We start from the raw sequence: 25,556 nt of genomic DNA, 5'->3' as shown, positions 1-25,556 counted from the left end.
ACTACTCGGCCAGTCATTCCCGAGGCATGCGGATCGCTCACGTTAGATTGCATCAGCTGAAGTTCTTTCCGGTAACTTTGAGGTGTCCAAGGCATTTTTCTCTCTCCATCTTCAAAATGGTTCTAGATCTCGACCTATACAGGGCTGATAAAGGTGGCGACCCCGAAAAAATCCGTGAAAATCAGAGCAAGCGATACAAAGACACCACTCTCGTGGACCAAGTCGTCGAAGCTGATACAAAGTGGAGGAAATGTAAGCTGTGGATGTATAATTTATGGTAAACTAAATGGATTTTTTCAAATTAAAGAGCAAAGCTGACATTTGAAGCCTACGCCTTACAATGCTATGTTTTCAACAGTACGATTTTCGGCCGACAACTGGAACAAACTCAAGAACGTATGCAGTAAACAGATCGGCGAAAAGATGAAGGTATACAAAATGCTTTTAAGCCAAATAGTGCTTCTTGTACACGTGGGCAACGTTTGTACGTAGCCAAGTATGACAGCTGAAATGTTGTTGAGATTTGTAGTTTTGAAGAAAATTTTCTTTCTCAGTCTTTTACTACTTGCTTTCAAATACAAAGGTGGTATTACTAGTTTTTTCCTCGGATAGGTTTCTAGAATCATCTTTGTCGATATTTATTTGTCGATCTCGTTAAATTTTATTACTGGGTTGCCTGTGGCAAACCAGTCATAAAATGCTTTTCGTGTTTTTTCCTGTCTACTCCATCTAAAAATGCAAAAGTTGGACAATCATACCAGTATCCATTCCATGCTTTGTCATAGTTTTGTATGATGGTTAACACATTTTTCGTCAGGAGTCTCGAACTACCCACAAACGTAAAATATGCCTTGCATGGCTAATATGTAAAGAAAGAAAATCTAAGCCAATGTTGTTAAGCCTCACTGAAAATTGTGTCCACAAAAATCTATTTTATCTGGCAAGAAGGGTTTTGATGGGTTTTGTGTGCAGGAAGAGAAAAGATATTATTACTACTGTAATAATAAATTATTATTATTAATACTGTAAATCACAACTGCTGTGAAAACGTCAGACAACTAACATGACATTTCATTTCAGCCACAAAAACAAAGAGTTGCAAAATAAGACTTTTAGTGAATCCTGTGTAAGACAGCAAGTCATCGTTTCTTTCTACTGTAGCTGGGAAGCCAACGCATTGCCTTGCATTGCTCAACCTTCAAATTCAAAGGAGATTAAATTTTGGCACAACAGTTCATCTCTGTAGGCCATCATTTTGCTTTACTAAACAGAAGCCAATCACAGTTGGATAATGTCACCATGACAACATATTAATCTCAGTTAAATATCAGTATTTTGCATCCAAAATTTGGATGCACCAATTCAGAATTCAAAGCAGCGCAGGCAGGCTCTTCTTCCCCTTTCCTCTCCTTCTTTCAGTTACCTTGTGAAGAGTCTGTTTGCAGGCTACTGTATATTAAAGTGAACTAAAGTACTCATAGACAGACACTCACTCTGCAACCTTGAATCTGCTTGAATTCAGAGTGAACCCATTGCAAATCTAGCCATCATTTTTATATTTGATCATGAACAGAGTTGGAAACTATATTTTGACAGCACTCGCTATTTGGGCAAGTTACTCTTAATTAAACTGCACTCACCCAGTGTAAATTTCACTCACCCAGAAAGATGACTCCCCTCCAAAAACAATATCTGCAATGACTTACAAACCATATGTTTCTTCAGCATCTGGTAATCACAGATGCCTAGCTTGCAATTTCATGTCGAACTTTCTTGTCTTGGTCCATTTCTGAGGCTCTTTCTTAGGATCGCAGACCGATTTTACTGTTTTATCTTTATTTTGAACATCATTTCTATTTCCCTGAATTATAGTAATGCTTCAAAAATGACCAGGTTATGCTTTAAAGAGCATTTTGTAGCAATTTTGTCGGTGCACAAAAGTGGGAAAATAAAGTCGAAACTTCAAAATTTTCAAAATGTATATTGAAAGGAACAAGATAGTTGTGTCGATTGTAAAAGAAAATTCAGAAGAGTTTATTATTTTCAGAAATTGCAAGTTATGTTTTGATATGGTTCAGTGGTCTTGAAATTTAAGCTAGATGATGTGCAAGCCTGTGAACTGTATGCAGAGCCATTTTTGTAATCCTTTTATTTTCATGACAGTAATGTGTAACAAGTTCCTGAATTGTCGATGATATATACTATGTTGTGTTTTCTTTCTTTAAAAATAGAAGGATAGAAATATCAAACTTAAGCTGTTGTTCTATTATGCATACATGTACACGTACAATATTTAAAAGTAGCATTTGTTATCACCTTTTATCATTGAGACTGACTAGTTCTTTGGAGACTGATTGCATTGTATTATTAAATGGGTGCCTGACTAGTTTAGCTTTGTATAGTTTTTTTAGGTGCACATCAGCTCTGTTTGTTTTCCTCAAATAAAAAATTATTACTTATTATTAGAAATATTCTATTTTTATGAGGTACTGTAAATACATTGTTGGTGTTGTTGTTACATGTACGTTCTCTGCTGAAACACCAATGAGTTTTGTCACTGTCTTGAACAACATGTAATGGTGTCCATCTAATTTCTATGCAACAATTTACGTGCATGTTAAAGACTTAACTTTTGATCAGTTTTGACTTAAGTGGCTAAAAATAACAGCATAAAGTCTTTATGCTGTTATTTTTAGCCATAACAATGGTGTCATATCTTGACCTCTCTATGCACACTTCATTTCCATTCTATGGTGTCCATATTAAAGAAATCAACTGTCAAAAATGATGTAAAAAATTCTGAACGAAAAATAAGTTTGAATCTCCACTATTTGTGCGTATGTCCCTACATTGTTTACTTACATGTGCAAGCTCTTAATGTCAGTTGATTATGCAATAAATTGTAAAATCCTGTCTGAAAAGAAAGCGGGGACTTAAGAGAAAGAGTGCCATTTTGAAAACTGGAGGATCGTTTGTGTATTTATTATTTATTATGTTATAGATAGGACCCTGTACACGCCCTGATTGGTTAAAAACCCATGTTTTATCTCGGCATAAAACATAGAAAAAGCATGTCTTATTGGTTTTTGACACATTACCTTTATATCATAAACCAAGTGAAAAAGCCTAAGACATGTATTACACTGTGATAAAACACTCCATACATTTGAGAACACTCAAGAAATGTAGAAAACACCTGCCTACAGCTTGTGTTTTCTACATTTCCCTCGTGTTCTCAAATGCCGTCGTGTTCTATCACAGTGTAATACACAGCTTTGGCTTCTTTATTTGTTAAATATTTAAGTCAAATTATTTAGTATATAATAATTCAAATTATTTGCGCATTTCGATTGGTTCTTACTGTCTTATGATCTGTTGGAGGACAGATGCATAGATAATGTCATAAACATTCTTTTTGGTTCTCTATTATATAAAACAAGTAGATTCCATGTTGTTGCCAGGTGTCTCTTCAGTGACACACTCGGCTATCACCTTGTGTGCCACTTTGTTGTTACCACATTTTGATGTCATCTGTGATCTGTTATTGAGCAGATACACAGCAACATGGAATCTATTTGTTACATGTAACTAGTGTTCACCTTTAATAGTTATTTGATCTCTTGTTGTATTGCAGCGTAAAGAGCCGGTGGGTGACAGTGAAGAGCTGCCTAAAAATATAGTTGATGGCTTAGAGGACATAACTCCAGAAATGTTAGAGGTGCATTTTGTACAACTTGTTAACAGCTACTGTAGTTCTAAGAATATGTATGTATCTTTTTTCCACGCAAAAAGTTTTTGATTTGCCTTAATGCTCAATATTGTAATCCTGTTGTTGAAATAAGGGAAAATGCACTAATTTTTGGTTCACAACCTTGTAAAGGAATCTGGGAACAGTGAGCATGAGACGTTGAATCAAGAACAACTGTCTGTCAGGTCTCTTTAGTTCCCTCTTTGTCAATTCTTTCTACCACAAAATTCTTACAATTATTGAGAAACTACAGTCTTCTTACATGTAGGTCTACCGAATTGACCTTGTTTTTTCTCTTTCTGGCCAAATGCCCAATGTTGAAACCCTAAAAGAGAAAACAAACCACATACCAACACCTTTGAAATTCTATAATTCTATTCTATTTAGTCTTGGCTGAAAAACAGTTTAAGTTCCAAAGTATACATGTGCTTAAGGACAGTGCCTACTACAGTACCACCTGAAACCATGGACCCATCAGGTTGCAGCAAAACCTTGTCTTTGCCACATGCTCCCACCTCGCGTCCACTGCGGGTGAAAATAGGTAGCACCGTGGTAAAGACGAGTGCGACAGCAATTGAAAAAATACCGCAGCAAAACAGACGAGGTAATACCTCGGGGAAGTAATGTATGTGTATCAAGTAGAGTGGCTTTTTTTCATCAACGTTGCTTGTAAACTCCATCATAATCTGGAGTCAAGAAACACGTTCGATGGAAAGTCGAACGGTTAACATGTAAATGCCTATCCTCTAGTTTGTTTTGCTCTTTCGAAATGTACATGTGCTGACTAGTAGTAAGCCCTCTTACGAACTCTAACGACACTATTCATAGCCTTTTTAATAGGATTCACAGGGTTTCGAAGGTCACTTGATTAGAACGGCAACTGGTTGGAGCCTGCCATAATCAACAATGCGTTGATCCGCAATTGTGGCTACACGTACCAAACGTTACCAATTTCAGGTAAAAATGTAACTGTTTGTCATCTAGTTCATTTTTTTTTAATCTTAAAATTGATGCATTGAAAGTAGTAATGCAACTTCGGGACTTAGTTTTGGAAACAACAGAGGTCAGGAATCAGTGGAAATCAGACATGTAGCATCTTTTGTTTTCCGTGAAAGGTCACACAAAATGTTTAAAAAAAATCTATTAGCCTAAAGTGGTGAATGGTTTCGCTTCTCCTTTTGATCAATTGTATAAAGGTGAATAATATATTTCCCTGTAGGAGTCTTTGTCTAAAGGAAGATTACATGAGCTGAATGCCATCAGGAATAAAGAGCAGTCGCTGCTCGGAAAAACCCTTTTAATTCTCTGTCGGAATCAGTGGAAATCAAACGGGTATGATTCTAACATCTGGAGATTCAGAAAAACGAAGCGGGAGAAACTACGAACACACTGAAACTCTTTGAAAGGTAAAAGATAAAAAAGAAAACAGTTGATACCAAAAAATGCGTAGATTACTACATACCATAACCCTTACTTCCAAAAAACCGTGGAATTCAATTCAAAAATAGCAGCATGTCTTTTGTCGGCAAAGCAATTTTTGAGCTTTTTCCAACATTTTGATTAGAATTGTAACAAGCCAAATAACAAGCCTATCGCGACCACTTACGAAGGTTGTTACTTTCTCACTGAGCTCTCAATGAAGACAGTGGCCAAGATATATCTTACAAGATATCACATGCCAAAAACTATTTTGACCATTGTTTATCCAGTGTCTCGTTCACAATTCGGTCCATTACCCATCCCCCAAATTTAGCGGTAAGTATACCATGGGACCAGGCAAATTTCATTGGTTGCCACAAAGTAATTTGATGAATTACAAAGCAGTTAACGCCCAAGTCGCTAGTGGAAGGAAGGTGCCTACGAAGCCCGGGGGCTGCAACCGCAGTCACATCCCTAAGGTACTAGAACACCCGACTGGCCTGCCCAACCTGCAACCAAGTCACGAGCCCCCCGCGCCAAGCCCCCTACAGGCACCCGTCACACTCAAGCCAGATGGCATTGGTGGAAAAAAAATGCTGAAAAGAAAGGGGGGGATAGGGAGGGAATGCTGAGAACCGCTAAACTATAATTCAATCCACAGCGCCACGCTAACAGAGCAATGAACACACTGCGAGCACATGGGACGACAACACATGTGCTAACCAAATATACCGCTGGACAATGTCAGCCCCAGGGCTCTCACGACCATATGACTGTTGCAAATGCCACAGAACCCCAGAACACACCAAATGCTAAACAAGCGCTAACAGATGGCCAAGGCACTAACAAACGCCTACAAAAACGCTACTGACCAGACTCGCTCCTGGTCACAAACTATGTAAAATTACATTGAACTATATCAAATGCTACAAAACGCTAACCAAACGCTCACAGACGGCCAAGACACTAAAAACCGCCTATAAAAGTGCTACTGACCAGACTAGCTCCTAGTCGTTAACTATGTTAAATTTCATTTAACTATATCTAATAATTGATCGACTGATAGGTTTCCTCAATTTGCAAAACACTCACGAGTTTATAAATTGATCTAACTAAATTCAAGTCGTCTTCACAAACTCAAGGGTTAAAAACTGGAGCGTGTAGTTATTACCAGTAGTGGCGGCCACAACATGGTAAATTGCACAACACAAAGTCTTCATCTCTGAACTTTTTGAAGAACTTCCTGACCGTTTTCCGCATGATTTTAATCCCTTCACGACTCAGTTCACACACAACCTGACACACTTTGAAATTTAGTCTAAAAAGAGCTAAGATTCTTAATTTTACATACTCTGAAGTGCAGACCATGTTCAAAGCAGGAGACTTTTGTTTGACAATGTACTTTCACGTATGTTTTGATCACATGTCACCGACGCACTCAAGCAAAACGGGCTGAGCGGTAAATAAATGACGGTTTGGTTTTGTGATCTGTTCTTGCTTTCATTTTGTGCTAAGTAATGTTATCTTTGGAGTGCTGTAATTAAACAGGTAGATGTAAAAAAGCCGATGAAGGTTTCTCTTATTCATGGTTTGGTCTCCTGAGAAAATGTTTGAACTTGAAGCAGGTTCCACGAATATTACATTCAATCTCGATCAGCTGCAAGGAACCAGAGACAAAACTTTGACCAGAAAAACTTGGATCGCTGATTCGATAACAGCTACATGTATACAAGAACGCGGCATAAACAGCAATTGCCGTTTTTACTTAAATCAGCGGTCAGAGTTGACCTGGTTTTGTAACTGCCCGATACAAAGGGCAGCACATATAAACAGAGAAGTACGAATGGTATTGTGGCAACAGAATAAATTGGAATTGAAGTTAAATGTATTGCCCCGCTTTCTTTTCTTTCAAATTGAATTTCAGAGCCATTCCGGCCTTTAGCATTTAGTCGTTTCCCAGTCGTTTGCATGATGTGTGGACTTGACATCAGATAACGAACATATGCTCTGTCACGTTCTTCATGGCAAAATGGAATGCTTTTAAAACATAGCGCTTAAGTACTGAGGCACTACATGTATATTTTACCAAGTTACAGATATTTTTGGTGAAGTTCACACAATGCAGCTACCAATTTTTTTTGTGTTATCAATCTTGTAACTGACATGAATGATCGGCTTTATCAAATGCTTCTTTGCGATGAAAATGAGGAGGTTCAAGACTGAGCATTCAAGTATGTTTTGTCATGAAGAAACAGAAAACAAAATGCTATCCAAACCTGAGGTGTCTTCTTTATCGAAGTAATACCTCATCCAAATGTTGCTGCGGCAGGACGAATACCGTCCTCAGGTTTACCTAGGTAAAGATGGGGTCGAGTGCGGGAAAGACGCATGGAGGCCCCACAGCGAGAATGCGGGAAATGGGTGAATACTTTCAGGTGGTACTGTAAATACAAAGGTTTTTGTGCCAGGTAAGAACTATGCGGAAAAGTAGACCTTTGCAAGGGCTATTGGAATCCACAAAGGAAAATTGGGGTAGCCATGCATTTTTTCAAGATACTTAGCCTTGAATCTCAACAAAAATGCTGACATCAGCATTTTCTGAAAAAAGAAGGAAAGGATATTTCTTCAGAGATTTCCTTCGAATTCGCCTTTACAAACAGAAAAGCAAACACATTTATAAAGATCTTAAAACTGCATGGTAAATGGTAAATGGTACTGTATGTTTTTAGTAGCAAAATCGTTGCAACAGCGCTTTTAGCGTCTTTGACACCCTTCCTCTGGTTCAACCAAAATACAGTCTAAATACCTTTTGCTCACAACCAGAAACTAATCACGTGTTGAATACCGTATTTACCCGTGTATAATGCGTACTTTTTTTCTGTGAAATTAACCTTCAAATTTCGACAGGGATCGCATCGCATCGCATCGCTTCTCATTAGCATAAGATAAAAAGAAAACAAACACAAAAGCTTTGTAGTAATTTGTTTTTAATTGACATGGTAAAATAAACTACCAATTGAAAGTTTCCAATTTTGATCCATGAATAAATTAAACTGAGTATTTAAGAAACAGCTGATAAGTAAAACAACATGTGAGAGTGTCAACCTCAAGCAATCTGAACTGCAATATGGCAACAAAACTTACTGCTGCAAAACGTCAAAGTTACACTCTGTCCGACAAGTTAAGAATTATCCAGTTCGCAGAGCAGAATGGAAATCGTGCTGCTGAACGGGAATTCGGTGTTTCCGAGAGCAATGTCAGGCTTTGGCAAAAAAGTAAAGAAAACCTTGAGAAGATGCCACGACTGAAGTGTGGGAACCGCGGAAAGAGAGCTGCATGGCCAGAGTTGGAGATCGATCTGCTGGCTTGGATCACCGAGAAGAGAAACAATGGTCATGCCATTCTGCCATCCCTAGTGTAACTGAAAGCCCTTGAACTTGCAAAGGATGAGAAGTACAGCATTCCTGAAGGACAATTCAAGGCTGGAAATCACTGGTGTCAACACTTCATGAAGAGGAATGCTCTGTCACTTCGACAAAAAACAACCGTGGCACAACGTCTTCCAGCCAATTACAAGGAGAAGATTGTCAGATTCCATCGCTCTATCATTGATCGCCGTAAAGAACACAGTTACCCACTCCATCTCATTGTTAGCATGGATGAAACTCCACTCACTTTTGACATGCCACCAAACCGTACGATCAGTAACACGGGCGAGAAAACCATCCAAGTCGGCACCACAGGAAATGAGAAAAATCGAGTTACAGTCGTATTGGCGTGCTGCAGGAATGGTTCAAAAATAAAGCCAATGGTCATCTTCAAGAGAAAAACTGTCCCAAAGATCAACAACCAACACAGAGTCATTGTTTCAGCCCAGCAGAAAGGATGGATGGATTCAGAGCAGATGAAGGTTTGGATCGAGAAAGCATGGCGTAGGCAGCAGGGTGGCCTAGGGAGGAGAAAGAGCCTGCTTGTTTATGACGCTTTTGAAGCCCATGTGACAGACACCGTGAAAGCAGCGTTCAAACGAGAGAACACTGATCTTGCTGTTATTCCGGGCGGGTTAACATCAATTCTCCAGCCCCTCGATGTACCTTTAAACAAGCCGTTTAAAGATGGAGTCAGAAAAAGATGGATGCAGTGGATGGCTGATGGAATCCATGAAGTTACGGCAACTGGGCAACAAAAGAAGCCTTCAGAAGAACTCATCTGTTTGTGGATTTTGCAAGCATGGAACGAGATTCCAGCAGAAATGATCACTGCCTCTTTCCTGAAGTGTGGCATCACGAATAATATGGATGGAACAGAAGATGATTTAGTGTATAATTCAACTGAGGACACTGTTGAACTTGACGATTCTTTCGTCCAAGAACTATTTGCATCAGACTCTGAGTCAGATTTTGAAGGTTTTATTGTTTAAAAGACATAGAACATTCGAACACATCAAAATGCTACTGAACGCTAGCTTCCCAAAGTACTGTGAGTACAAAGTATGTTTTATAAGCTTAAGAATGTTTGTTAGGTAATTTAAATTTGGTGATATCAGTTGTGAGTTTAGGTCAAACTATTTCAAGATTATCGCATTTGTAGAAGCATTTTATTGAATAGAAAACACAAATAATTGTAAGTCACATCAAAGTTTGTAAATAAGTCTTACGTGTGATAACTACAGTGAAGAAGCAAATAGTATATTGTTGTAGATGCCTATGTGAATTTCAAGTTCTAGTTAAGATTAAATCAATAAAAAAAATGTGAGGATTCAACCATGGTTTTGGTTGTGATTTTTTTTTAAAAGTGGTCAAAAACTGGGGTGCGTATTATACATGGGCGTGCATTATACACGGGTAAATATAGTAGGCTTGCCTCTTCTATTTCATAACATAAAATGTGGAGGTAACCACACGTTTTTGAAAGTTATTGGTCTTTTTTGAAAGCTTTTTGGTGCCGTTACATTTTTTTTCCAGTCACCTCCCCAGTAAGGAAAACATTTTTGTATTTTGCATTTGTTTTGCGCGTGCACTACACCATCTGCAGGTACATGTTTACAGTTAGATTTCAGTATAATTTTGAACAGATGACAGCTAGTTTTTCAGCTAGAAGACGTTAACATTTAGTGGTTATTGATATGCTGCTATTTTGGTGTTCCTGGTGTAAGTACAGGTTCATTAAACTTGATTTGGTCACAGTAGGAAAATTTTGCTTTCTTTTAGTTGTGTAATTGGTAGCGTAGTTGATTGCATCAATGTAAACCCAGCGCACGCATGACGCTTAAACCATACCTTGCGTGATGTGTGGAAAGCAATAGCAGAAATATGCGCACTAACAAAAGTAGGCACCATCCTTAAGTGATCTTGGACTTTAAGTTGATATCCCTTTACTTGTAGGTAGTTCAAAAGCAAAGTGTTTGGTTTTCAGTTTAAATCACCTGGGCATTGCCATGTCTACTTTATGGTAATTTATTATCATTGTGCAGTCAGTGATCTCAATGTGGAAACTACATACATGTAAGGAGATTTCTCATTGGGACTGTACAACTTCATCCAGGATATGAATTGTAAACAGTTATAAATAGTTTCCAATCGAGCTTTGCACAATTAAACAGGGCAGCATGTGGGAAGTTTGAAATCCTAAATCAAAATGCCCAGCATTCAAAACTGGCAAAAAATCATTGACTTCAAATCACTGATTTGGTTTAACGCAGCCACCAACTTGTCATTGAAAACAAAACTTTTTTTTTTGCCATTCACGTTGCCATAACTACCCCGGTGGATACACGTACTAGTAAGACCTTCTAAAGATCTAAAGATCATTAAAGATAAAGATCTTTCAAAGATCTTGTAAAGATCCTTAAATGAAAGATCTTGACAAGATCTTTTGAGCAAAATGTTTGGAGATCCCTAGGTAAAGGTAAGGTAAGGTAATTTATTTTACGTCAAGAACACGGGGAGTGGTTGCCCAAGTCTCCCGAGCCAGGGGCTCATGATAAAAGTGTTTGACATACCATGTTAAAAAAAAGATTTAAAAACTATATATTAAAAAATACAAAATTATCATACTATTAATATCTTAAAAAATATGCGTTAAAAATACAATATTAAAAAACGATAAAAATACAACATGTCTATAAAGGAATCATTTAAGACAAGAACTGCATTGGCAGCCACCAAAGTTTGTTGTATTAAGATGATTAATAAAAGCTGGAACGTTTGCTGCATTTTTTGCTGCCGGCGGTAACTGATTCCAAATTCTAGAGATGATATAAGAATACGAGCCGTGGAAGAATCTACTATTGTAAGGGCGTTGTTCTACGTTTAGCCCGCTGCTTCTAAGATTGTATGGTGTGACCCGGGGCTTGAATAAGTTGGTGATATAACGTGGGCCATTTTCTTTAAAACACTTAAAAAATATTATCAGAGATTGTTCAAAACGTCTATGTTCTAGCGTTCTCATGCCCAGCAGTTTGAGTAATGACTCATAATTAGAAGTTTTCCCCGTGTTCATTACTGTTCGTAGACCGTAGTAGTTAGCGTCTTCCACTTTTTTGTTGAGCGTTTTACCTATACCAATCAGTAAAGAATTACAATACTCAAAATGCGGTATTATAAAGCTCCTGTATAAAAGTAATAAAGTATCTATGGGTACTAAGCGCTTGAGGCGACGAAGTGCGGCAATCTTAGCGTATACTCTTTTCAGCATTACATTTGTGTGTTCTTTGAAAGATAACTTATTGTCCAGACATACTCCAAGGATCTTTAAATGTTCTTTGATATCGATTAAGGTGCCATCAAACTCCAAATCGTAATTGTATGTTGAATTCCCAAGAATCATTGCTTGTGTCTTGTCCCCGTTGGCTTGAAGATAGTTGTAGTTAAGCCAGGTAGATAGTTTTTCCATGTCTTGATTTAAGATGTGTTGAAGCACAAGAGGACTTTCGTCCACCGTATATTCGGTTGTATCATCCGCGTAGAGGCGGAGGGAAGAGACGGAAACAGATTCGTTCATGTCGTTCATAAAGATGTTAAACAGTAAGGGGCTAAGGAGACTTCCCTGCGGGACGCCGCACTGTAAAAGTGACCAGCTAGAGCACGTATTATTGCATATTACCCTTTGTTTACGGTCATGCAAAAATGATCTTAAAAGTTGTAGGGCTGGTTCTTGCAAGCCATACGCTTTTAACTTTGCTAGCAGCAGATTGTGGCAAATGCAGTCGAAGGCCTTGGAGAGATCGATAGCAACTACAGCCACTTCTTTTTTTTCATCAAGTGCGCGTCTCCAATCATCTGTCAATTTGATCAACGCTGTAGCGCAGGAGTGTCCCTTAAGAAAACCCAACATGTTGGGCGAGAAAATTGGTGCAAAGGAGGCGTACATCTGGTCGAACAGCACTTTCTCAAATAGTTTGGAGATTGCAGAGATAACGCTGACTGGTCGGTAATTGTTTTTATCGGTCACATCGCCCTTCTTATGGATGGGGGTGACATTACTCATTTTCCATTCTTTGGGCAGAGTACTCATGTGAATACAGTAATTAAACAAAGACGTTAACGGAGTAGCCACGGCTATAGCGGAAAGTTTAACAATCTTTGGAGAGAAACCGTCGGGGCCAGTGGATTTCTTGGCATTCATTTTTAATACGTAGTTGGTTACGGTTTCCTTGTTGATTTCCTTAAAAGCAAAGTCAAGGTTGTATGATTTGCTTTTAATTGCTGCTATGCTAGGATGGTTGCCGAAATTCTCTTCCGTTAAGCTCAAGGCTGAGTCCTGTATTCTTGGATTTACAAAGAAGTCGTTAAATACGTTGCTGGGGTTAGATACGAGTTTCCCATCATCCAGAAGATGGATGTTAGCTGTGCCATCAGTGTTAGATTTGTTATTCGGAAGAAGAGGTTTCATCTTTTTCCAGAATAAACCAGCAGATGATGTTCCTGAGGGTGCATCGGCGCAGAAATTTTTGACTGCTCTTCTCTTTAGACCTGTAACTCTGTTCCATTGTTCTTTGTACTTACACCAGTTTGAGTCTGTTGGCGCGCGACGGAATTTCTTGTAGAGTCGGTTTCGTATGCGAATCTGCTTTTGAATGTCTGGGCTGATCCACGGCAATTGGTTATTACGAAGCTGTATTCGTTTTACAGGTGCGTGCTCGTCTAGGACTTGTTTATATAGGCCAGACCAATGTGCCCATATATCATCGATGTTGTCATAAATATAAGCGCTGTCCCAGGGGACGTTTCTGAGATCAGAAAGAAATGTGTTCGAGTCCAAATACTTCAGGGATCTGAATTCTATTGTTCTTGCCTTAGGTCTCGGTAGCTTTTGTTTCCTCACAACAAAGATCAGGTCGTGATCGCTAATCCCAACTTGCAAAATTCCACTTGTCGCCAATCTCTCAGGGTGTGATGTTAAAACAATGTCAAGTAGAGTTCTTGAATAATTAGTTGTTCTTGTAGCCTCGTGAATAACATTCGTTAGACAGAATTGTTGGCTGAACTTGGTCAGATCTTTATTAGGGCCATTTGGGTTATCAGGTGATTCAAGCATGTTCATATTAAAGTCCCCGATAAACATGACTTCTTTCCGTTTGACGTACATTTTCTCTGCTGCTGACGCACAGGCTGGAATAAAATCCTTGACTTTAAAATACTGAAGATCCTGGCAAGAAAGTTGAAGATTCTTGAAGGTCCCTCAAGATCCTTACTGTCAAATGATGGCAAGGATATTAAGGATCTTTGAGCATCTTGGCAAGAATTTTTAAAGATCTTGTGAGGGTCCTTACTGACACAAATCCCTTGGAAGAAACAACATGAAAATGTGGAAATCATGCTTTCTTTCACACAGGGTCTTACTGTATCCCAAATCAAGAATGTACGAACACTAATTGATGGAAATATAGCCAAGTGTAATGAGGAGGTGGTTAATGTAGAACAGCTGAGGAATGAGAAACTATTTGAAGTTGGAAATCTTCTGCATGAATCAGTTCCTGTTAGTAATGATGAGGTATGTAACTGAACACAAAGCATGGTACCTGTTGTAATGTAAACATCTTTCTCTTTCTCAAGGGAAAGATGCTTACAACACTGGGAGCCAGATCATTTTTCAGCAGCAGCTCCGAAACTCTGGAATGGCCTACCTGTAGAACTTTGTCAAGCAACATCACTTGACAGTTTTAAATCTCGACTTAAGACTTATCTTTTTAAGAAGTATTTTTGTAATTTATATCTTTATTTTATTTTTATGGTGATTGTAAAGTGCTGTTGATCAGAATATGTAAATATGCACTATATAAATTGGTAAATTATTATTATTATTACTTTCACAATGTATGTTGTAGCATGTTACGGAACTTAAAATGTGATCATGTTAGGCTGATTACCTCACATGCCATCCTGGAACAGAGCTAGAGCAGCCTCCCACCACTGGGATTTTTAGTGGGGCTAAATGGAATTTAGGCAAGGGTAAAACTTAGACAATGCACGCAGTGGCTTCACTAGTATTATGTTGGGGCTCCAGGGAGGTTTGTAGGGGCACTGCCATGTGCTTTCCTTACATTGCTTGTAGCAAGCAATGTAATATTGCTAGCTTTGCTCACTAGTTCTCTCAGTGTTGTGCTGACAGGTGCCTTGGAGGTGGGCTGTGGCTCAGTTGCCGTGGTGACCCAGGGCTTGACACAGCTTTGCAACTTAGTAGCCTAGTGGCTCTAGAGTAACAACTTAGATGTTACTAGCCAAAAACATTTTCTACTAGCCAAGCATTTTTTTGCTAGATTCAACAACATCAGAATTACTAACAAGGCTTGAAAGCACAATGCAGGCTTACTGTATGTTGGTAATTACATTGTACTTAAACCAGTTCTAATAACAAAACAACAAGATATAGCTATGCTTGACTGGTAACGTTAACCACAGCGGAACAATTTATCATCGAATTGCACCGGTTTTGATTTTGTCTAGTGGCCTCGTGTTTTCCTCTAATCAAATCTCTCAGGCTGAAAGATCACAAAGAAAAGTCTAGCAATTTTCCGAAAAGACTTTCAGGACTCTGTTTTTGTTTGAGACTTCCTTTGAAAAATTCAGGACCCGAAGATGTCATTGTAAAAACTGTTGAGACTTCAGTACAGACAGGTGCCCTAGGATTTGAACTGTTTCAAAAGCAGCATTGGCAAAATTCAACTGCTAATAAATGTCAAAGGAAATAAATCTTTCTCATCTAATTATTTCTGTAGCACTTGGTAAGTTTTGTCAGTATGCATACAACGACAAATCACCCGTGTGTTGTTACGCTTAATGAAGTGTTGGGTGCTTACCATCTAGCAAACAGAATCTGGAAATTTTGGTTGAAAGTCAAATGGAACAGTAATTTTCCAGAAAATCCATTCAGAAATTGTAGGCTACCTCCAGAGGTAGTCCCTTTTTTCCTTTCAGAACGAAATGAAGGAAATTTCCTTACCATTTGGTAAATTTTCCAGTTTCCAGTCTCTCATTAGCCGAAAACAATAATTAGTGAGGAGTTGAAGTGCAAATGGTAAGCGCCGATGTCTCGTTCGGTTGGTTTGGTGATCTTGGAAAAACCCTTACCATTGTTCAACAGTCATCCCAACCAGTTCATTCTGACTGGTCAATGGTAAGCACCCGTTATCCCTTTACAGTTTTGCACAATTTTGCTCATGATTTTATCAGGAAGCTCATGTTTTGTTTTACTAATTCCGTAGCTAAAAAGAACATTGATGCGTGCTTTCAGAAAATGCTGTCTCATTTGTCAAATATTTTTTTCAACATGATAACATGTTCAGTTACCCATTCACGTACTGCACAGAGAAAAGTAAACAAATTTAAATTTGGGTATATGCTGAACAGCAGATGCCCGGTAACATGATACATGTACATCCACTATGAAATTCTGACCTTGTTTTTGTTTGTGTTTGTCTTCCGTTAGAAAGACAGAAACTAGTTTGGTTAATTTCATTTTGTTTACTAGCTAAAGTGGCTAGTGGAGATCGAAAACCTACATGTACCAGCCAAACCTAAATTTCTACTACTGTAGACTGTGGCTACTTGGCTACCTCTAGTGTCGAGCCCTGGTGACCTCCTTGCTGCTGAGGAGATTGCTGTCCAATACAGTAACTGGATTAGAGGTTTAAACAAGTTTCTGTTCAATGTACATTTATTTGTTTGCATATTTCAATGTTCCCCAATTAGGGGAGGCAGGGTGGCCTCATGGTTGGTGCGCTCATCTTCGGATTGAGCGGTCCAGGGTTCAAGCCCTGGCTGGGAATGTTGCGTTGTGTTCTTGGGCAAGACACTTTACTCTCACAGTGCCTCTCTCCACCCAGGGGTTGAAATGGGTATCAATGAATTTAATCCTTGGGGTAACCCTGCAATGGACTAGCATCCCATCCAGGGGGAAGTAGAAATACTCCTAGTCCCTTCATGCTACAGAAACCCAGATAAGCTCTGCCCGATGGAACACTTAGCTTGTATGCAGACTTTACCTACCTTACCAATTAGTACCACAGCACTAAATACTTTGACACCTAAATGAAGTGATCTATTTTTTCTTTGTTTTTATTAACATTATTACTAAAGTTATTTATTTAAGAGTGGCTATCCCAAAATTTCACCTGGAGGAGTGCAAAATATCAAAAAACCTCAAACTTTGCCAGAATATAGCTCTTGATGAATTACTTGTAGTAAAGTACTTTGGGTTTGATTAGATTGTTTTACATGGATGGCAGCAAAGTAGTTGGTTTGGTGGTCTTTGTGGTGAAACAAGGTTGCTATTCTGATTAAAAAGCTACTTAAGATTAATGTCTCGTCTGTTGTTCAACATGTCTAAAATTTAGACCTTTATTTGTTATTTTTTGATTCAAAATACAAAATACTCATGTTTTAATGGCAGAGAACAGACAGATTTGTAAATTGTAACAAGCTGTACAATTGATATAATTATTTGCTGTATTTAAACTTCACTCAACTCACTCCGGTTGAGTATGTTTGCTGGGCCCTTGATGTTACGGGTGAACTGGACTTATAGTTGATACAATACACTCAAAAGGTAACAACTTTGTTATGGTTTTGAAAATCAAGGCTACACATGACTCAAAACTTAATGACAGCGCTGCTCTCTTTAACCTTAAAATTACTGATTAGATTACATACGAAGAACATTTTCGAACAAAAACGGTACTGGCAACCCAAAATAATCATTTGGTTGAAAATGCCAGGTTGTCACTTTACAAATTGAAAAACCTATAAGGGTCAATGTGTGATTCCAGAAAATATCCATACCCCTACCACAGAGGAAATTGGAATTTCTGGAGGGGCTGGGTGGGGAGTCAAAGAGCCAGGAAATTCCAGAGGGGAGGGGGATTGGACAGTCAATTTAGTTTCCAGATGTCCTTCGACTTCCATTCAATACAGATTCAAGTATCTATCTAGCTGTTCAAAAATCCTTCTTACCTACTAAGTACCGTAGATCTTTCACATGGAAAAATAGTAACTTGAATACTTGTATTTGAATCGCATTATATTTGAAATAAATGTTCTTTCTTCAAAAAGCACTTTGGAAGCTAACAAGTGTGAAGAAGGTGCTGTTGCATGGAAATGGCTGCTATCACTTGTTACCAGTTTACATGAAGTCACCTTGTGGACCGAAAAGCACTGGTGACTAGCTTAGTTTGTTTTAGCATTGGTCTTCAAAGCTGTTGAGTGGCCGTCAATTTGTTTTATGAAAATTAGTTACTCTATAAATGTAGAAATGATGTTGCAATGCCACAAACTTGAGAATTACTTATTCAAGTTTATCTCTGTCCATTTGTACGTAATTTTGCTGCAAAATTGGCTTTCGTAGTGAGTTTGTTAGCGATCATGTTCACGATAAAAGTGTGGTGTCCATTTCATCCACATTCATTTTATCAGTCCTTCAACCAAAGTTGTTCGACATTTACAAAGGGACTTAGTCATGTAGGAAGGAAATTTGACAAGTTACCATTCTATCTATTTTTTTAAAGCATGTTTAAATAAATTGCGGTATGTTTTCTTTGTGTATATCTTCAGATATTAAAATTGATTGAGAATAAACGGCAGTGACGTGCAATGCAGACAGCCAAGTGTTTGGAGTGTATATGTTACCTTTTAACACACTTTCTTGCCAGAACTATTTTTTCTAGAGGGTATGAGAGGTGTACATAATACTTGTGCAAATTATGGAGGGGTAGGGGGTTATTTTTGTGTTCGAAAAATGGAAATCCGGGGAGGAGGGGAGCTTAGATGAAATTCCCTCCAGGTATGGATATTTTCTGGAACTATGCAATATTAATGTGGAACAGCAGTTATTTAAAATGAAATGACTGTTGTTGTTGTGACAGGATGATAACAGAGTGGAGAGAACTTGGGGTGACAGTACGATAAGAAAGAAGTACTCTCATGTTGATCTGGCATACATGGTGGATGGAGTTGATACAGAGAGAGGTGCTTCAGTAGCTGGCAGCAGAGGTTATTTTCTCAAGGTTAGATACAGTCATGACAAACTGTAATGGAGAAACTTGCATATCAGTATTATGGAACAAATGAACATTTTAACTTAAAATAGAAGCTTAGGGATTTTACTATCCAAAGTCACATATTGCAAACCTGACATGTGTTTGGTGTAGGTTTGGGAGTTATGCATTGAAGTAGTTTAAAAAGTGAAGGCCAGAGTAATCAGAGGAAACAAAAATCCACATTTCATTCACATTTTCAGTGCAGTGCTTTGACTTCATCTGCTGATTATCATTCTAACCCTGTCAGTCAGCCTGTCTACTCAAGAAAATGAAGTAAAGGAGAACAAGAGGTTAACCCAATAACATGAAATAACAGACGAGAAGACTGAAGTAAACCCAATTAGATGACTCTTTAATACCTGTGTGTAAAACATCCCTACAAAAACCATGTACTGTACTGGCATAAGCATTTATAAGTTTTAGGTTTTGGATCTTATCTTGAAAAATGTAAGGACTTGATATCTGCTGACAGATGGAGTAAGCTTGTAATGTGAATAGAAGGGAATACCAAAATGGCTTACCAGGGTTGAGGGTGGAAAAGGGTATTTTCGTGATTCATGAATGGCCTTTTTTTCCCTGTGAATGTGAATGGCTAGTGTTTTGTTGTGAACTGTGATTTTGTTAGTGGCCATGAGCATTGATTTTTAACTCGTGATTGTCATAGCAAGTTACAAGTTGTAGTGGGTGATAAGATTATGCAAATGATTTGCAAGTGGTCGGTCATTCACTAATCAGTAAAGTTCAGGTGGGAGAAGAAGAGGGAGAGAGGGGTAAATGTTTTCAGCAGGGAGGTGACACTTAAGCATTTTCAGATTCTCCTAAGCAAGAAAAACCAAACTTGTTACTTGGATTTTTATCAGATGCATATGAAGCATTTACTTAATGCCAAAAACATCATACAAATTGAGCAGCTTAAGGAGAAGTTGATCATAAAGTCTGGCATGAGATATAAACTGCTGACCTTAATGACCCGAGAGTGCTTGTTCACGATTTTGACTTTGTTTCTACAATTTCGATTGAAGGAAAATTTAAGGAAAAATGGAGAGGTAATAGAAAGATGTAAGTTACTTATGAAACTTTAAAAATGTCCCACATTTACAATTTTTTTCTTAAAGAATCATAGTTATCTCAAGAGTAGCCAGCATGCTCAGAAATAGTATACAGAAACTTTTGTTGCCATTGCCTATGGAGAACACTGACTTACACTTTGTTGACTTATTGACTGACTTGTAACAGTGGTTTGCAGAAAAATGAAAGTCTGTTCTTTTCTGTCGTAGGGGCCACTTGTTTTCCTGGAGCAGGCCCTCATTCAGTTGGCAACGCGTATGTTATTCAAGAAGGGGTTTGTTCCACTATATACACCATTCTTCATGAGGAAGGAAGCTATGCAAGAAGTGGCTCAACTAAGTCAATTTGATGAAGAGCTGTACAAGGTATGTAAAAATGTTCATACACCTAGTAACTAGGCTAATGAAAACCAAGTTAGTCAGAGGGACAAAACAGGTTGTGGCACTTCATACACTCTAACTGGCTCTTTGATCGGCAGACAATAATCAAAAGCATTATTTAGTGCTAGTGGCATGTTATGCCCCAAAAGTGATAATTTCTTTGTTATAATATCAATACATAATTTCAGCTCCTCGCGTGACCAACAAGAGACATAATCAATGTACTGTACATGACATTGAAGCTTTCAAAGGAGAAAGTCACTCCAAAAAACGTATATCTTTTGTCAACGCTAACAAAAACCTTGCACTGAGGTGAGCTACTCACCGAAGTTTCAGCCTCTAAAGCGCAGGCTTTCCTTGTGAAATTCACCTCCAAAGAAGCTCAAAATTCGAACGTTGTTGCCGTCATTTTGAATAGTACTCAGCAGCCAGGCTGCGTTTTTGTGGCGTCCGTCCGTCCGAGAGATTTTGTCCAAATAGCCTCCGACAAGCCTTTTAACTGCCACTCTGGGTTATGGCTACTCTCGAGCCATATTATTTTGAGCCCAAACATGCTTCAAACTCCGAGACGATAGCATTGTAGATAGTGAAGTGGATAATCGCTGGGAAAAAAATAGACTTTGCTGACCTTGTGAGGGTTGCCAAGTCAGTTCAAGGTTTTCTTCTTCCCACCAATTTCGAGTCGGACGGAATGACGTCACATAAACACGGCCTGGCTGCCAAGACAGTTTCAATATGGCGGCCTCCGAAGTCGCTTCTTTCGAGACGAATTTCGTCAGGATATCGGGCACCTCAGAGGCTTAAACTTCGGTGAGTGGACAAGCGGAATTTTTACTTGCTATAGGTGAAGACAAAAAAGGTAAGCTTTTTGCAGTGACTTTCTCTTTTAAAAGTACAAAATGATAATAAGATGGGATATTAATCCAAAGTTTTACCTTACCATTTCCCATGGTCATTATTCCAATTTATAAAACAAGGTCAATGCTATTTCCACTTGGTGCACTGATAACAAAATCTGTATAACAAAAAAAATTATCACATTATCCTGTCTTTTGTGTAGTGAACTTTGAACTCTTAACTGACTACCCAATAAATCATTCCTTTTTAAATCTTTGCGATTTACATGCTGAAATTTCGAGTGTGCTACAGTTTCTCAGTTTTTCTCAGTCTTGGGCTGGTATTCCAAGACGGCAATAGTGTTGTGTCCTCCTGTTACAAACGTCTCAGTACATCTTGACACTGATAAGAATTGTTCCTTTTGATTTGAATGGTTTCAGGTTATTGGAAAAGGTTCTGATGAGGCAGGCTATGAAGAAAGATACCTGATTGCAACTAGTGAACAACCGATTGCAGCATTTCATCGCGGGGAATGGATGGCTGCTAACGAACTTCCCAAGAAATATTCTGGCTTCTCATCATGTTTCAGGCAGGAAGCAGGCGCTCATGGAAGGGACACACGTGGTATCTTCAGGGTACATCAGTTTGAAAAGGTCTGTGCAATTAAGAGTCCCTGTGATGAGAAAGAAGCCAGCTCTTAAAACTGGTTATTTTACCTCGAGTAATATGCCAAAGTAGACTGAATTTTACTAGAAGGCACTAAAAAGGTACTGCTCAGATTCTCTCAACTGAACGGGTCACACTACAGGATTTAATCCAAAGACTCAAATGTTAGACCCACTGCACATACTGTAGGTTACTTGCCTTTGCTAGAAAGATGAAAGGGTTGATACTAAAATGTTAAAGAACGTTGCAAGGACAGTATGTCTGTACTTTCAAAATCGGAATTTCTCGAATTTCTGCACTATCAAAATTTCTTGGGTCTTGTCAACTTGATGTATTAAGCATATCGGGTTGAATTCCCAGAGAAAGAAGAACTGTTTTTGTCTGTATCCCATGTGGGTTGTGACACTATGGACTCGCTGTTGTAACTTGGGAACTGACCTCCAGACAACATTAGTTTCCACAGTGTACGTGTAGATGGAGCCACACCGCTTACTGTATTTTGCAAAACGAATTGAGTACATACCACATCTTTATTTTCTCATTATAATTATGAATACTACAACATTTTTAGTTCATTTAACATAGGTAGCATGTCTTACTAGTGAGGTAACCGTTATAATCCTGTCTGAATGAGACTGGAGGCTAAATGAACCATTAGGTTTTCGACTTAGTCACCAGCCTTGTTATTTCTAATTGTAGGAGAGGAGAGATGAAGGAAGAATTTGCAGGTTACAGTTTGGTTTAAAGGAGAACAAAAAAACAAAAATTAATTAGTTCGGGTATTGGCTGACAGTAAATGAATTTTTTTTCTTTTTTTTTTTGAAAAGGCAAATACGCTTAGTTCTTTAAAATGGGTTAGAAGTTCTTTCCAAAGATCTATTGCCTGAAAAGGAATCGTCTGTTTTCCTACATTTGTCCTTATACGTGGTTTCTGTAAATTTTGTGCTGCTGTATCCGGTATTGTAACTATGTATATCGATGGCATGTTGAGTCATTAGTCGGTAAAATGGAAGATCCTAAGTTCCAAGCTCCTACACGGACGACGTTTGGGCTCGTTCAGCGTTGGTGAATGCAAGGAAAAAAAATAAATTTTGGCTTTCGAAGAGCTCATTTCTTAAAATACAGACTTTGGAAAATAGTTCTATTCCTCTGTTATTTATCTCTCAGAAATCTCTCGTTTCGATTCGTTCCCTTCTGATACAGTAAACAGTTACAAGTACGTACATGTATTGATGTGGAAATTGCTTCTGTTTGTTTGCTTGTTTTTTGTTCGTGTGGTGAAAGTTACAAATAATGGAAAACGGTGCAGTTTGCGAGAGTATAACTTCCTCTTGCTTGTTAGGTAGAACAGTTTGTTATCTGTTCCCCTCATGATGGCATTTCCTGGCGGATTTTCCATGAGATGATTGGCAATGCTGAGGAATTTAATCAGGCCTTGGGAATTCCGTACAGAATAGTCAATATAGTTTCTGGTAAGCAATGCTAAAGAAACGTTTATTTGCTGTGCAAGTTAAGCAGGCAGTTTTTGAAGAGTGTCTCTAAGGAGTTGCTACTGGCTGGTTGAGGTGGGGGGATGGGGTGTGGGTGGATGGGACAGGAAGTATGTGAGCAAGCTAACCGTCTGACTCACCAGGCAACTGACAAGAAGCCAACGGAATTGCTCAGTAACTGGATCATAAGAAATAACAAGGTTACCTTTGTACAGTACGTTCTTTACTCTTGTAGTGCCTCTCTCCACCCAGGTATTTAAATGGATACCAGCGAATATAATGCCAGGGTAACCCCAAGGGGGTGTAGAAATACTCCTAGTCGCTTCCTTGCCTTCTGTGAGGTGAAGCTGTAGTGTCCCACAGTGCAAGGTTCATGTTTACAATATAATTATGTCCTCGTTACCTGCCTGCAGGTGAGCTGAATAATGCAGCGGCCATGAAGTATGATCTGGAGGCTTGGTTTCCAGGAAGTGGAGCTTTCCGTGAACTAGTTTCCTGTTCAAACTGCACAGATTACCAAGCAAGAAGATTGCAAGTTCGTTTTGGACAGACCAAGAAAATGGGGGCTCAGGTATACCAACCTCTAGCTTTTGTTGAAGACTCCTGGCCGCATCACCATTTGCCGCTTATAGGCAAAACTACCACACAATACTGTGCAATTAATTTTTTTTTTCTAATTAATTTGTTATCGTCGTCACTTTATCACAACATAGTAAAAGTATTCACGAGTATTCTCAAGTACTTTAAAAGCTGTCTCAGTAGTGTCGTACCACACTTCCTGTTGTACAGAAAATATCTGACGTCCACCATAGAGCTGGGATTTCAATCTTAGCAACACATGCAACCTCCCTAACGTCTATAGTTTGTTAAGACTTTCGTCTGTTTTGTCTTCTTTCCTCTTCCTTCTCATGTTCGGTTAACTGCATGAGAACGACTCTCCTTCTCTAGGAAAGGTAAACAACACGCACGTTGTGAGTCAGTTCCACAAAAGGTGTTGTTCAGGGACTCTGTTGTGGTCCAGCTCCTATATGACTGAACACCCTCACGTGTAATCTTAGACTGCTCCCCAGTGTGTTCTTTTGGGGAATTTTTGTCTGTATCTGGGATGATTACCGTCTTCACTAGCCTGCGAACGCAGACGTATTTCCGGCTGTCGCTTGTCTCCGCCGAAAATAACGTCTGCGAACCCGAGCCAGGAAACGATTTCTGTGACGTAATGACTTTTGTTTCTCCTTGGCCAATCAGATTCCATGATAAAATGGCACTCGAGTGCTCCTCGCTGCGAATACCTCGCGCAGTAGTTCTGAGGCCACTTGAGCTAAGCTGTGATTGGCTTAAAATTCTTACGTCAGAGAAATCGTTTCCTGGCTCGGGTTCGCAGACGTTATTTTTCAGCGGAGACAAGCGACAGCCGGAAATACGTCTGCGTTCGCAGGCTATGTCGTCACGGAAAAACAGAAAAAAAACAAAAGTCTTAATTCCTCGCACTCATTACTCTGTTTCTGAAAGTCTGCAAAATGCCGGTGTATTTATTATGTTTAAATGTATCTTTCAGACCGAATATGTTCACATGTTGAACGCCACAATGTGCGCTGTATCGAGAACCATTTGTGCGCTGTTGGAGAATTACCAAACAGAGGAAGGAATTGCTCTTCCTCCTGTCCTAAAGCCACTGCTTCCCGAGGGTTTGGATTTTATTAAATTCGTTAAACCTGCTCCAATTGACGAGAAACCAGAGGTGAAGAAACAGAAGAAGAAGTCGAAGAACAAAGCTGGCGCCCAGAGTGAAGGTTGTTTAGAAGCCAAAATGGAAAATATGGACGTTTCCAAAGAATGAACACTAAATCGTTAGTTAATCCAATTGATTTGATGCATCCTGTTACCCGAATGACATGTAGCTGGTGGGTTTGTTGGAAGATAGCAAAGAACGAGGGGTGGTGAGGTATGTAGAGACAATAGCTTCCCCTTGCCCCACCTTACTCCTCATACTAGCGGCTTCATCTCAATAATTGCTCAACTGCCATCGTCGATGTCGCAACTTACATGCTATAAGTTGCATCCTGCAGCAGAGTGTGCTCTGCCGTCACGCGCTGCGTTTCTGGTCTGTCCCTGAGGGCAAAGATAGAAATCTCTCCCTTGCAGGTGTAGTAAGTTATTGAGAGTGGGTTTTTTATGTAAGTTCGGGGGAAATTGAAGCAAAAGTGCATGTATTATAATCTGTAACTTTCTTTTGCAATCTCTCGTTCGTCGCGCAACAACTCACTAGTGTTAGTAATGAACGTTGTATAATCTTCTAAATGAAGTTTACCAAGTGGAAAAATAAAATGTAGAAGCTCTCAGGTGTCTTGGTTTCATCTGTCTCGCTTAGACTAGTGATTTTACAACAACACACGCTTTATTACCAAAATAGAAAA

At 38.9% G+C, this 25,556-nt stretch overlaps 1 protein-coding gene across 2 annotated transcripts; it reads left to right on the top strand.

The window, feature by feature from the left end:
- On the top strand, window positions 1-25,481 carry LOC110050455 (serine--tRNA ligase, cytoplasmic-like). Of its 2 annotated transcripts, XM_089272633.1 has the most exons (10): window positions 3-252; window positions 359-429; window positions 3,635-3,718; window positions 14,003-14,161; window positions 18,528-18,668; window positions 19,979-20,134; window positions 21,427-21,639; window positions 22,995-23,124; window positions 23,556-23,713; window positions 24,698-25,481. In XM_089272633.1, exons 1-10 carry the CDS (start codon window positions 27-29, stop codon window positions 24,977-24,979), a joined length of 1,620 nt encoding a protein of 539 aa, XP_089128759.1. In that variant the 5' UTR covers window positions 3-26; the 3' UTR covers window positions 24,980-25,481. The 2 variants fall into 2 exon arrangements, with proteins under 2 accessions (XP_089128758.1, XP_089128759.1); XM_089272632.1 differs by lacking the exon at window positions 14,003-14,161 and having other exon boundaries at window positions 1-252.
- Window positions 25,482-25,556: the final 75 nt, after the last annotated feature.

Source organism: Orbicella faveolata, unplaced genomic scaffold (genome assembly GCF_042242905.1).
Source record: "Orbicella faveolata isolate gen_17 unplaced genomic scaffold, um_ofav_v1 contig_35, whole genome shotgun sequence".
Classification (NCBI taxonomy): domain Eukaryota; kingdom Metazoa; phylum Cnidaria; class Anthozoa; order Scleractinia; family Merulinidae; genus Orbicella; species Orbicella faveolata.
Note: the sequence above shows the minus strand (reverse complement) of the source record. Positions and strands in the feature narration are given on the sequence as shown.